The sequence below is a fragment of the Formica exsecta genome, unplaced genomic scaffold, assembly GCF_003651465.1.
Source record: "Formica exsecta isolate Colony F162 unplaced genomic scaffold, ASM365146v1 scaffold258, whole genome shotgun sequence".
In the NCBI taxonomy this organism is placed as follows: Eukaryota; Metazoa; Arthropoda; class Insecta; order Hymenoptera; family Formicidae; genus Formica; species Formica exsecta.
The window spans coordinates 935,158-947,659 of NW_021849849.1; the positions used below are offsets into that span (position 1 = coordinate 935,158).

At 29.7% G+C, this 12,502-nt stretch overlaps 3 protein-coding genes across 3 annotated transcripts in view; all 3 read left to right on the top strand.

Moving 5' to 3' along the window:
* The window catches only part of LOC115236538 (cyclic AMP-responsive element-binding protein 3-like protein 1), a 9,683-nt gene extending 5,572 nt beyond the window's left edge, over nt 1-4,111 (top strand). The window contains exon 5 of the mRNA XM_029809057.1: nt 2,058-4,111. Within this exon, the coding sequence (XP_029664917.1) occupies nt 2,058-2,473 (416 nt within the window). The 3' untranslated portion in view covers nt 2,474-4,111. The remainder of the gene's footprint in view (nt 1-2,057) is intronic.
* A 754-nt stretch (nt 4,112-4,865) lies between these two features.
* Nucleotides 4,866-8,381, top strand: LOC115236586 (DNA primase small subunit). The gene is made up of 8 exons (XM_029809119.1): nt 4,866-4,965; nt 5,047-5,230; nt 5,300-5,450; nt 5,851-6,026; nt 6,105-6,303; nt 6,383-6,593; nt 6,679-7,072; nt 7,151-8,381. The coding sequence occupies exons 2-8, from the start codon at nt 5,134-5,136 to the stop codon at nt 7,174-7,176; spliced, it is 1,254 nt and encodes a 417-aa protein (XP_029664979.1). The 5' UTR covers nt 4,866-4,965; nt 5,047-5,133; the 3' UTR covers nt 7,177-8,381.
* Nucleotides 8,382-11,786: 3,405 nt separating this feature from the next.
* Nucleotides 11,787-12,502, top strand: part of LOC115236577 — a 16,311-nt gene continuing 15,595 nt past the window's right edge. The window contains exon 1 of the mRNA XM_029809108.1: nt 11,787-12,290. The gene's annotated coding sequence lies outside the window, so the exon portion shown is untranslated. The remainder of the gene's footprint in view (nt 12,291-12,502) is intronic.

Consider the following 12,502-nt stretch of genomic DNA (forward strand, 5'->3'; position numbering starts at 1 on the left):
TATATATATGCGTTGAAAATTGGAAAATATAAATATGAGTATTAATCAAAATGAAAAAGAGAGATTTTATTTAAAAATCGCGTAACTCAAATACTAGAAAACATAATTTTTTATTATATATTATTGTTTATATGTATCAAATGAGAAGTAAAAGATCTATATAAAGTAATTTTGATGTGACTTTTAGAGATTAATGATAGGTCAAATTGATCTGATCATTCTTTTCCAAATTCTGCAACTTCGTTTGAAATATTTTTTTTTTTTTTTTTCTTTCAAAAATGTAATGTTTCCGAAATATTTTACTGTATTATTTTTAGTGAGATACCTTGTATCATGCAAGAACCGGAACGTGTCTATAGGATTGTTAAAAAGTAGTCTCACTACTTTCTAAATAAAGGCAGGAGAGCACTCTCCTTTCACTGATCCATTTATCATTCAGACAATTTTTCTTTCGTGCAACTTTGATGTAGATATTTCAATTAAAATATAATAATAGTTTATTTCATGCCATTTGATAAAGGTTATATTATTTATGCTTGTTTTTTTATATTTTTCTAACTATAACTAATCTTTAATATACATATAATTGTATCTAAAAAAAAAATCGGCCTGCCAAATGATTCAATTTATAATAAAACAATTTCTTTTTTTTTCTTTTTTTTTCTTTCTCTTAAAACATTCTTCATCCATCCTATTCAGTCTTCCACGTTATTGAGTAAGCAGCTCGACGGCAGCAGTTATTCTATTTCTCTTAGATACAATTTGCATAGATTGTCTTCTTGTTTTTACCAGAATCTATTTTTGAGTTCTTTATATCCGGATCAAAATCTCGATATAATCTTTTGGTGATTCTTCTCTGTCTTTATTTTCTTAGGTACATCTAAAGTATATAATTTTTTATACCTTACATTATATTTAGCTTCCTGTGTTTAGCCTAATCTGTCTCTGTTATATTGCTATTTCTTCCTTTTTGTCTTTCAACTTTTAAGCTGTCATTCCGTTTCTCTGAAAATATCCTTCTCTTTCCATTTCTAGTTTTGTCCGTTCTCCTTATCTCTATTTTTCTAAAACGTTTTTAAGTATTTTATTAGAAGATTTTCCTACTATCTTTTCTTCAAATCTTAGTGCTCTTTTGCCTATCTCTATTTTTAATGTCTGCCTCTTTGTTTCTTTTTTTACTTTGTATCCAGGGGTGCATATCTAATCTAATATCCATTTTTTTATACTTATCTTGACATTTTTCTATGGCCATGTTCTTTCCATCTTCATATTTTTGCTCTTTACATTAGGAGCTTTTGACTCAGTAGTCACAAATATCCATATTCTTCTGAAATCTCTTGCAAACTTTCTTCTTATCTATCTTTCTTTTCTATCAGTCCTATTCTTTTATATTCATTTATCATTCCATTTCATTGTTTCTCTGTAAAGTGAGCCTGCTTTTTCTTTCTTCCTCTGCCTTTTTTCTGAAAATTTATTTCAATAAAAATGGATTTACTTTAAGTGCCTGGTCAAGGCCTTTTATAAAACTCCGGTTTTCCTCACAAAAATTCGGTGCTTTGTAGACCTAAGACTTTTTGTAAAAAAAACCATATAAAAAAAAAATTTTTTTTATATGGTTTTTTTTAAACATATAATAAAATATTATATAACTTGGTGGTTGATTATAATTAAGTTGTATTTTGTACATCGACTTAAGAATATCTGTTTAAAATATCTGGCATTAAATCTTATAAACTCTATAAAATTTGGCTAACTTATATTTGTAAATAGTGTGTTCTTATATATATGTAAAATACAATTTTATTGATAGTCTGACCACCAAATTATTTTCTTCGATTATTAGTATGTATATATATATTTCTATTTTTCGTCGATCACACTTCTATGTGATATTTATCTTATTAATCTTAAAATATACAATTTTTTTAACTATAGTCATGTGATCATAAAATTTAAAAGATAGGTACTGTTAACTGCATTTCTTTTTACGATCTAGCAATAAATTAATTATATTGAATTAATTATATTGATATGAAACAATTCTGCTTTAATTTTAGGCCGCTCGAGGACTTTATTGTATACAAAGCAATTAATGGACGAAGAACTACAGCAATATGGCGAAGAGCTGTTGCAAGAAGTTGAAGGCCTCTTAGACCATGATTACAGTCCGGTAATGCAGATGCCTGTTTATAAACGTGCCCGCATTGACAATGAAGTCGCAACTAAGTACATCTCTTCTATGAACCATGTGGGAGGAACGCTTGGTTTAAAACCATATCTTACTATTTCAAAAACAAATAAACAGTATATCGAGCCACCATTGGACGATATATGGCCACCGCCAAATCCTGGCGGACGGAAGACAGTCAAAGTAATAAACAAGATTGAGACTCTTACTAACGAATTCAAAATCAACATCTCTGATACTGAAGGCACTAGAACAGTTCTTGTCCAGATGCCTCATGATAAATAAAATAAAATACGTTTCTCGCAATGGTGCACCATGCTTGATAATCCATGAAAAGTAAGCAGAAACCATATGTAAGGTAACATTAGAACAGCAACGACAAACGGGACAAATATGTTTCCTTCGTTTTAAAATATTACTAATGCCCAATTGTTCTAGCAAATCTTTTATATCCGAAACAATAGCTACATTCAGAAAATACAATGGTTATGCAACTATTGAGTAACAATTGTCTAACTATTGTTATATGTCTATAGATCTAACGATATCAAAATAATTTTTTAAAAGCTAATCTCAATTATAGTGTTTTTTAAATGTAGAGTCAATATATTTTTCAAATATATTTGCTATTGACTTTATTATTTACTTTATAATATAACAATTTATTTAATATTAATCTGTAAACCGCAAGCGACCATAGCTAAACATTTTTGCAAGAAAAAATTTATATATATTTTCTTTGGGTAATATGATCTATATACATATATAATGTGGAAATTTTATAGAAATTGTCCAAGAATTTTTAAAGATTAGACAATATATATTAAATATTTATTTATGAAAGCTATATATAAATACTTATGAGAGTCTTATGATTATAAGCATTACTCATAATTTTTGAAATTATATATGAAAAAGATTTTTGTAAATAATTATAATGTTTGTCATAAAATTTGTTATACATTATTATAGCTTTAATGATAAATGCAATATAGCTCTATAATTAATAAAGATATAAGATAAGCATGTGAATTATACATTTACAATTAGTTATATGTAAATATATTCACACATATGTGAATGATATCTACGTCAAAAAAAAAAGTATAAACATATAATAATAGGATGGTGTATGTATGTGCTAATGTGTTAATTATATAGTCAATAGTTTCAATTTTTTGATTTTACACTATCTTTGGAGTCTATCTCTCAGTTTCATATACATTTAATATTGTCACTTTATAATCAAAGTATAGTTTTAATATTGCCTAAAACATTTTGATGTTTAATACAAATCTTTTTTTTTCTATTTTATAAGGTTTCTATTTTGAAGGTAATAAAATCGAAGAAAATTATAACTTGGTGGTTGATTATAATTAAGTTGTATTTTGTACATCGACTTAAGAATATCTGTTTAAAATATCTGGCATTAAATCTTATAAACTCTATAAAATTTGGCTAACTTATATTTGTAAATAGTGTGTTCTTATATATATGTAAAATACAATTTTATTGATAGTCTGACCACCAAATTATTTTCTTCGATTATTAGTATGTATATATATATTTCTATTTTTCGTCGATCACACTTCTATGTGATATTTATCTTATTAAAAAAATAATGTTTAGAATATATATATATAAGTATCATGAGCATAAAAGTTATGATATATGATTGTCACGCAGATGTGACAATATAAATCATTCATGTGTGTAAATCACCCATGCAAATAAAGAGTTAATACAAAATAATGAGTAACGAATTGTTTAACTCCATAATTTTGTATGTAACAAATAAGACGAATTGAAACATGGCATGGTTTTTGTCGACTTTAAAGACTGTATTATATAAAGAAAGTATATTGATTTTATTTTAAAATATTACTCGCTTAGTATAAGAATAATTTTATTTTTTATATTAAATTAAGTTAGGATACATATCGAATTATTTTTCACATATATATACTATATAATATGTAATACACACATATATACACATATATACATGCAATTAAGTAAGAATACTGGCACATATATACATGTATGCTACGTGCACGAAATTGTAAATAAAATATATTATTAAAATGTAAGTTTTTATATTATAATTTATTATTTATACATTTTTAGAGATATTGATAAGAAAATCATGGAGATAATACAAGATTTAAATTAATAACAAAAAATTATTTTGTTTATATACATTCTAATACACTTAATGATGATTAAACTTAATATTATTTTTATTCATGTTCATGTATGAAAAATTAAATGTGTTTGGAATTATTCTTTACATTTAGAAGTTAATTTGATATTAAATTAATACTTTAAAATACAAAGAAAATTTAAATTTAAAGGAGACTCTTGTGCTTAAAAGATTTTATATTTATTATTTTAATTATCTTACGCATTGACGCTTACAATTTATCAACTAATTGAGATATACGATATTTTTACAAGACTATTATTCAACTTTTGAACCATGTTTGATTGGCCATATCGCGACTTTTTTTCTATACGAATCTAATTGTTTAGTTATGCAATTTCTAATAGAATTCAAGATTTATTTTATAAATATACTATATATCGCATCGGCGATATATATTATATTTATACTTAAATAAAATTTTTTAAACTTTGATATTTTTAAGTTTATCTTATATTCATGATTAAATAATCTAACCTAATCTAACCTTACCTGACTCGAGTCGTATAAACTTCGCGCCAGTTTTCCGTTGTGATTCTACATATTTTGATTGACTTGATCTTTGTTGATTTTTGTAAGTTGATGACATGCATAGTTTGTGTATTTTTCTAACATACACACGTAATATTATTCCAAATAATCTCTTAATAAACAGGAAATCTGTAATAATAACTGAAAAAGTCCAAGTTGTACATGTATAACCTTATATATACATATACACATTCGTGTTAAAAATATTACAATGGGTGATGTGTCGGATTTACTCGATTTATTACCAGTTTATTATTCAAGATTGTTTCCATTTGCTGATTATCATAGGTGGTTAAGTTATGGAAATGGTAAGAGATTGAGATTTTTTTTGTACTTAACTATATAATAATGTCTCATGTTTTTTAATTTCTTTTTAGCGGCTATGTTTAGCAAGAGAGAATTCTCTTTCACACTTTCAGATGATATTTATATACGTTATCAGTCTTTCAATGATCAGAAGGGACTATCAGACGAAATTAAGAGATTACTACCGCATAAAATTGATATAGGGGCAGTTTATAATGTCCAGTGAAGTATCATTATATAAAACATATTTTTGATTTGCCACATTTTTCAATAATAAATTCTTTAGTGGAGTTTATTTCTAGTTTAAAACAATTAATAGTTCAACATTATCTGTAAAAATTTTCAAATTTTTGGCATTGGAAATTTTACTAATTAGGCCATTAGTTAAATCTCTTTTAGAACAATATAATTATATCTCTTTTAGAACATAGTAATCATATTATGTTTTAATACTAGTTAAAATACTAGTTAAAAAATAAAGATAATAAGAAAAAGAAGATACAATATATAATTAGAGTTTGTATCTATATTTTATTGAAAATGTTTAATTGACTCTTTAGTTTTTATATACTATAAACACAATAAGAGAGTATAAAAAATAACATTTTGTATCTAATTTTAGACCAAAAGATCAAAGAAGAGGTTCTAATTTTCAGCCAATAGAGAGAGAATTAGTATTTGACATAGATATGACTGATTATGATGAAGTAAGAACATGTTGTAAAGGAGCAGATATTTGTAGCAAATGTTGGAAATTCATGTCGCTTGCTTGCAAGATATTGGATAGTGCATTGAGGTGTAAGATATCTGCAATATCTTATATTATTTTTAATGTTAAAAACAATTCTGAAATGATTAACTGTTTGATTTTTACAGTGGACTTTGGATATAAACATATTTTGTGGGTTTTCTCTGGCAGAAGAGGTATTCATTGTTGGGTATGTGACTCCACAGCTCGTACTTTGTCAGGACAAGTACGAGCGGCGGTTGCTGAATATTTGCAGCTTATAGACGGAGGAGAATTTATGAAAAAGAAAGTACATCTTGGAGGTGATAAAATTCACCATTCCATTAAGTAGGTCTATATGACACTTATAATATTATCCTAAATAAAAATCAGAAATAAACATGGTATTATGTATTACATATTGCAGGCGTGCTCTTGATATTATTGATCCTATCTTTATTGAAATGTGCATTAAAGAGCAGAATATATTGGGTACGGAAGAAGGAATTGAGAAGTTTCTCCCAATATTGCCTAATGAAGAAGATAGGCAAGAAATGAAGGCGTTATTCAACAGAGAGAGTACCAGTGAAGCAAGATGGCAGGCATTCGTACAATATATCGAATCTAAACGAACCGAGGTACAATTATACACAATTTATTTTACATTATCGCTTATCATATTTTAAATCGAAATATTTAAATTATTTAATTTGTGTATTTTAGGGAGACCGAAAATGGTACTTATATCGTCACTTAATAGAGGAAGTAAAATTACAGTATTCGTATCCAAGATTAGACATAAATGTGAGCAAAGGCTTAAATCATTTACTAAAATCTCCTTTTTGCGTTCATCCGAAAACTGGCAAAATCTGTATACCGTTCAATGCAAATGTGGTGGATAAATTTGATCTTGACAAAGTTCCTACAATAATGACGTTGATAGAGGAGATCAACGCGTACGACATACGGGACAAAGCCGAAGAAGAAACATACGACTTAAATAAAAAACGAATAAAAGATTATAAGAAAACAAGTCTGAATAAATCACTGCATGTTTTCCAAGAATTTTTAAGACACTTGGAAGCTGAGCGGCGGGAACAGAGATTAAAAGGAAAACGTAAGTTTTTAGATAAATTAGATAAATTACTAACTTTTGTACAATTGCAGTTGCAATTTCGAATGTGTTTGTTTTTAGTTTCAGCTGACAGCATGGAATTTTAAGAGATCTTAACAATGATAATATTTTCTCTCTTTTTCTCTCTCCCATCTTTCCCCCTCTTTCTTATCATACATTCGATATAATAATATTATTTATAAGATTAAAATGTACTTTTGTAAAAATGAAAAAAGAAAAGAATATCTTTTATCTCCGAGTTTTGTTTTTGCTTTTACATATATATAGTCTTTCGTGATAAGTTACTACACGTAAGTAGGGCTGTTAGAGGGGCAAAAAGGGGCACATCGGAATCTCGGTGGCGATCGAACAAAAATCGTGACTTTCGAATTTTTCCAGCGAAACCGAAACGCGCTCTTTAAAATCGCTTTGAGAGGCGCGTTAACGAGATCTCTCTGATTGTGAAGCGTCTCTACTCCACTTTTTGGATCAACGAGATGAGAGATTCCGGACATGCGGACAAAAGTAACTCACTCTTTCGCGTAAATTATCGTGAAATTCCTGGCGGTATTACGTTCCCGTTAAATCGGATGTACGAGTTATATTAACCAATAAATACAAGAGAGTTGAATTAATCACTTTAACTTTTTCGGTTCTCGTAAAGGCGTGTTTAACCATGTTGTTTTTTGATTGTGTCGAGATTATGCGCCATTTATTTCTGTCGTTTTAATATGAAAATCGCTAAGAAAGAACGGAATAAAAAATAGTGAGATCTCCGTTCATTCGTCGCGAGAAGAAATAATTAAACGCGAAAAATAATATTTAATAATGACATGATATATTTAAATAATTGTTTAAATTTATCTTTATTTTTATTTTTAGCAAAATTTGATACATTTTTACTATTTTTTGGTAATTTTATAGCCATTTGTATAATATTTTGATCGAACACATTCGCTTGTGCGACAATCAATATATACACACATGCATGCACGTGCGCATTCAGATATGCGCTTTTTTTATTGGCCTAATTAGATCAACGTAAAATTTTATAAACACACTTTGTATTCATAGACTGATTATGAGACCTTGGCCCATTTCATGGTCGAAATATAGCCGTAAATAAAAAACCGACGCATCGCGGGGGCTTTCGTGCTACTTTTGTCTATCAGCAGAATAAAACGTATAATTAATTCTTACGATATTTGAGCACGATCAATATTTATAACGGCGATTTGCTTCTGCTTATTCATCGTCGCGTGGAATCTACAACAAACTCGTACATACGTGCGTGCAAAAAAAAAAAAAAAAAGATGCGTGCCGCGATCGCAACTCGTCGAATTTGAAATATTTCGTAACGCCGGACTGCGTTTCCGTAACGCGGAACGCGTCCGAGAGAGAAGAGAGTGAATTATATTTTTCAATTTTAATTTAACATTAATAACTCATAATAGTTTACTATTTCCATAACTGTGAAAGAATCTATGAGTAAAAGTAACATCATGAATGATACGATCGTAATGCGGATTATAAAATATTGTTTGAATGAACACGTTTATATATATATAAGAGAAATATCCATGCATTACGGACATGAAGTGCGTGTACAACTACTGTAGATTGACATTGTATATGCGCGTTACCGTCTGTAAATAATTACATGCCCTCGTAATTCTTAGATCACGTAATTACAGGCATCACGCAGCGATAATAAGTGAGAGAGCACGTGTTGTTGTACTTGTATGTTTTTATTATAATAAACATATAACTATTTTTTCCCCCGGAAGCTTCCCCAGGAAGCGCGTTACCTATTGCTACTTTTCACCGATTATTTGAACACGATTGTCATTAATCTTGTTAGCAGTCGTGGTTCATTGGATAAATTATTATTATTATTTTTAGAGATATAATATTTTTAGAGATATATTTTAAAAATATTTATACGTTTTTATGATTCAAGCATCAACTTTTGTGTTAAAATTAATTATACAAAACTTATATCTCATTTTCATTTGTGAAAATGAATGTGAAACTTAATTCGCGAATAATAATTAGCTATCCGAAATGGAACAAAGCCATACCGACGAAAATAATCTCTTTTCTAGAAATGAAATATGTTTTCTCTTACGCGCGCTTTCTCCTACCAATAATACCGGAACAATCATATGAATGGAATCGAACGAATTTATAATTACATTTTTGTGTATCATTTACACGATTTGATAAATTTTGCTTCGACACACGCGAGTTACAGTAGTCTTTACAAATTAAAATAAGCACCAATTAAAAGTTATCAAGCTCCATTATTTTGCACCATGTGCAGCAATTAATAATTTTCAACAATAACAAAGTATAAATTTTTAAAAAATTGACGAATCTGGTTTTCCCGCACGGTAATTAAAACCTCTAATTGCTCAAGAGAGATGAAGTACTTTATATTTCATTATAAAAACATATCTCTTGTGTTCAGTATTCTTACCATCTTGAATCTTTTTTGCGTGGCAAAATGAGAAGAGCGGAAATCATTATTAACGAATCATTTTAGACACAGAAAGCAATATCGAACTATCTCTGCGTTTCAATGTTTGAATCAGTTGATTACTCGGTATTCGGAAAACGATGCTTCGATCGTTTCTTTTCAACGGAACATCGTCATTTCATGTCTCGTCGTCTCTCATGTTTGCCGTTAAATTATGCGGATCAGTACAACGGTAACACGTCGAACAAAATAATAAATAACGTCATGCCGTCAGAGTTTCACGCGAGAAACCGAGTCGCTATCTTTTCCCGTAAATACATCGGACTAGATTTTTCCAGATCAAGGATATAGGTATTTTATCCACTACCGGAGATTGCATCTCGTCGAAAGCTGTTACGAACAGCGTATCATTGCGTGTAATCTGAATAAATATCTGAATAAATGACATTATTTTAGTTCGATCTCTACAAAATGATGAATAGCGAGTGATTACAAATACATATATATATGTGTCTTGAATTATGTCTTAATTTGAATAAATCTTATGTCGCTTTGATATATTTTAAATCATCGATTTTTGTACGCGTGTGCTGGTAGCATCGCTTATCGATGAATTATAATAAAGAAGATTGAGAGACGAGGAGTGACACGAAATTACAGATTGTTTAAATATTCCAAAGGAAATTGTCCTGTCTTTGCTGTCTTTACAGTTTGGTTTTCTCGAGAAAATTAGAAATTTACTGCGTAACTGAAGAATGCAACAAATAGTGTGCCAAGGAGTCGATATAATTGAGAGCGCGATAATTTCTGGTTGGAAACTCTATTTATTACCTTAGAAAATTAGATTGTGCCTGTATGGAGTAAATACTCAATTTCTCTGCGCGAACGTTCGTCATTTTGAGGAAATAGATTACGGACATAAATCTCGAAATATAATTTCGGTCAATCGGAAGCGATTTGTTACTAATCATCGTTCATCATCATCTTTTTTGTCTTGATAGTTCGTTCGAATTTACGTCCTCTGCATCTTTCGCGCCGTCTTTATGAAAGTTTAACGAAGCGTTTTGCTATTTCGATACGAGTATCGTGTATGATGTCCTCGACGGAAATCTCGTGCGAATTATATTCGTTTGTATTGCAAGAGTCGTTCTGTGGAGACTTATGTAATGATTTATGCATCCTGTTACGATGAAAAAATGCACGATTATATCAAAATTGGCATCGTGTGAAAATGACAGTTTCCTTAGAATTTAGGAAACTTTCAATTTTCCGCTGATTTTCCACTACTCTTAATAAATCTTTAATAGACTTACATATAGCCCATACTATAAGTTTTGCCTTATAAAGTGTACGATTTCCTACACGAACGGCGAATAGATAAATATCGAGGATGATTCATAGCGATCAAGGCAATGTTAACGCATTTAGAAAATGTATGCGCTAGATATATTTAATATTTCGTAATGTAGTTTACTTATTTATTATATTATAGACTGGCCAACTTTATTATGTGTGTGTACAGCTTGACAAATTATTTTATAAATGTATTCGCAAAAAAATGATTAGCTCTTCCTCCATTATGCTTGTATGTATACATACAGTAGCAACTGTGGCATTCATTGTTATAGTGAGAGTGCAGAGAAAGTCGGTATTTTGGCATCAAAGAGTAAAGGCATAATAATATGACAGACTTGCGATGAGATTAATCACGAAAAGAAAATTAGTTCAATCAAAAGCTAATAAACTAATGAGCGTGAAGATACGGTGCTGAACGTGACGGGGCAAGTGATCAAGTGTAATAATTATATCGCGTAAATATGGCATATCAGATAATCAAACATAAAGGGTATTGAGATCGAGCTTGGCAAAGAAATGAACGTAAAAAAATTTGCAGAGGATCCTCTGGTAAAGAATGTATTTCAAAGTTTTAAATTATTGTACTCGCAAGAGATTGTTCCTTTATTGTTCTGAAAGTATTAGAAATTTCTGAATTATTTTCTTTCGAGAATGTGCGTTAATCGAGTTAGAAAAACACGAAGTAAACGACTAAATGATTAAAATTATTTAAAACGAGAGTGCATAAAAAAAAAAACAATTTATAAAATAACATTTATATAAATTAACAAATAAATTTTGTCACTAACAAAAAATTTAAAAGAAAGGGTAAGCTGTCAGGAGAAGACTATGTCACAGAAGAAGATTTGATAGAACGATTGATTCATCATTAAATTGTTTCAGACTGATGACAACCGAACTCGTACGGGTCTACATGATTGTTCCGGTTTCAATCAAAAGCAAAAGTGTCATGAAGAGTGAAGATGTATCAGCAAGAGTGAAATGTCGGAAAGAGGAGCAAACGAACGAAAGTGTGTCGTATATCAACTTATTCTAGAGGGGAGCATAGAGTTCTTTGAACATCGCGAAGAGTCCGAAGTGTTCGTTGCCACACAGTGGGGGCAGCTACATAAGTACAACACGGCCTTAAGAAAAGCTTTCATTCTGATAGCAGATCGCAATCCACGGAACCGGTGAATTTGTGCGATACGACTTCTATACGTTCAGCTGTTCGCGGACGGAGAAGTGTAGGAGAGAAAAACAGAATATCTTCCTAAAGTATCGGATGCTCGAATGCATTTTGGGAAAAGAGATATATTCACGAAGGAAAAGAAGAGACGTTTGTGACATCATTCATCCTCGCGTTGCCCTGCACCGTATTTCTACTTGCGAGATTCGGATAACGTGGTGAGTAAATTGGGCGTTTCTTTCACAACTTTTTGTACGAATCAAACAATTGCTCTGAAACGCGCGATTATATATATATATAATTGTGAGTAATTGCAAATAATTGCACAGAAATTCTAAGAAATTATGATTCCGTAAACCTCGATCCAGAAACGCAACATAAATATATATATATATATATATATATGACGTAAAAAAGTATATATATATAC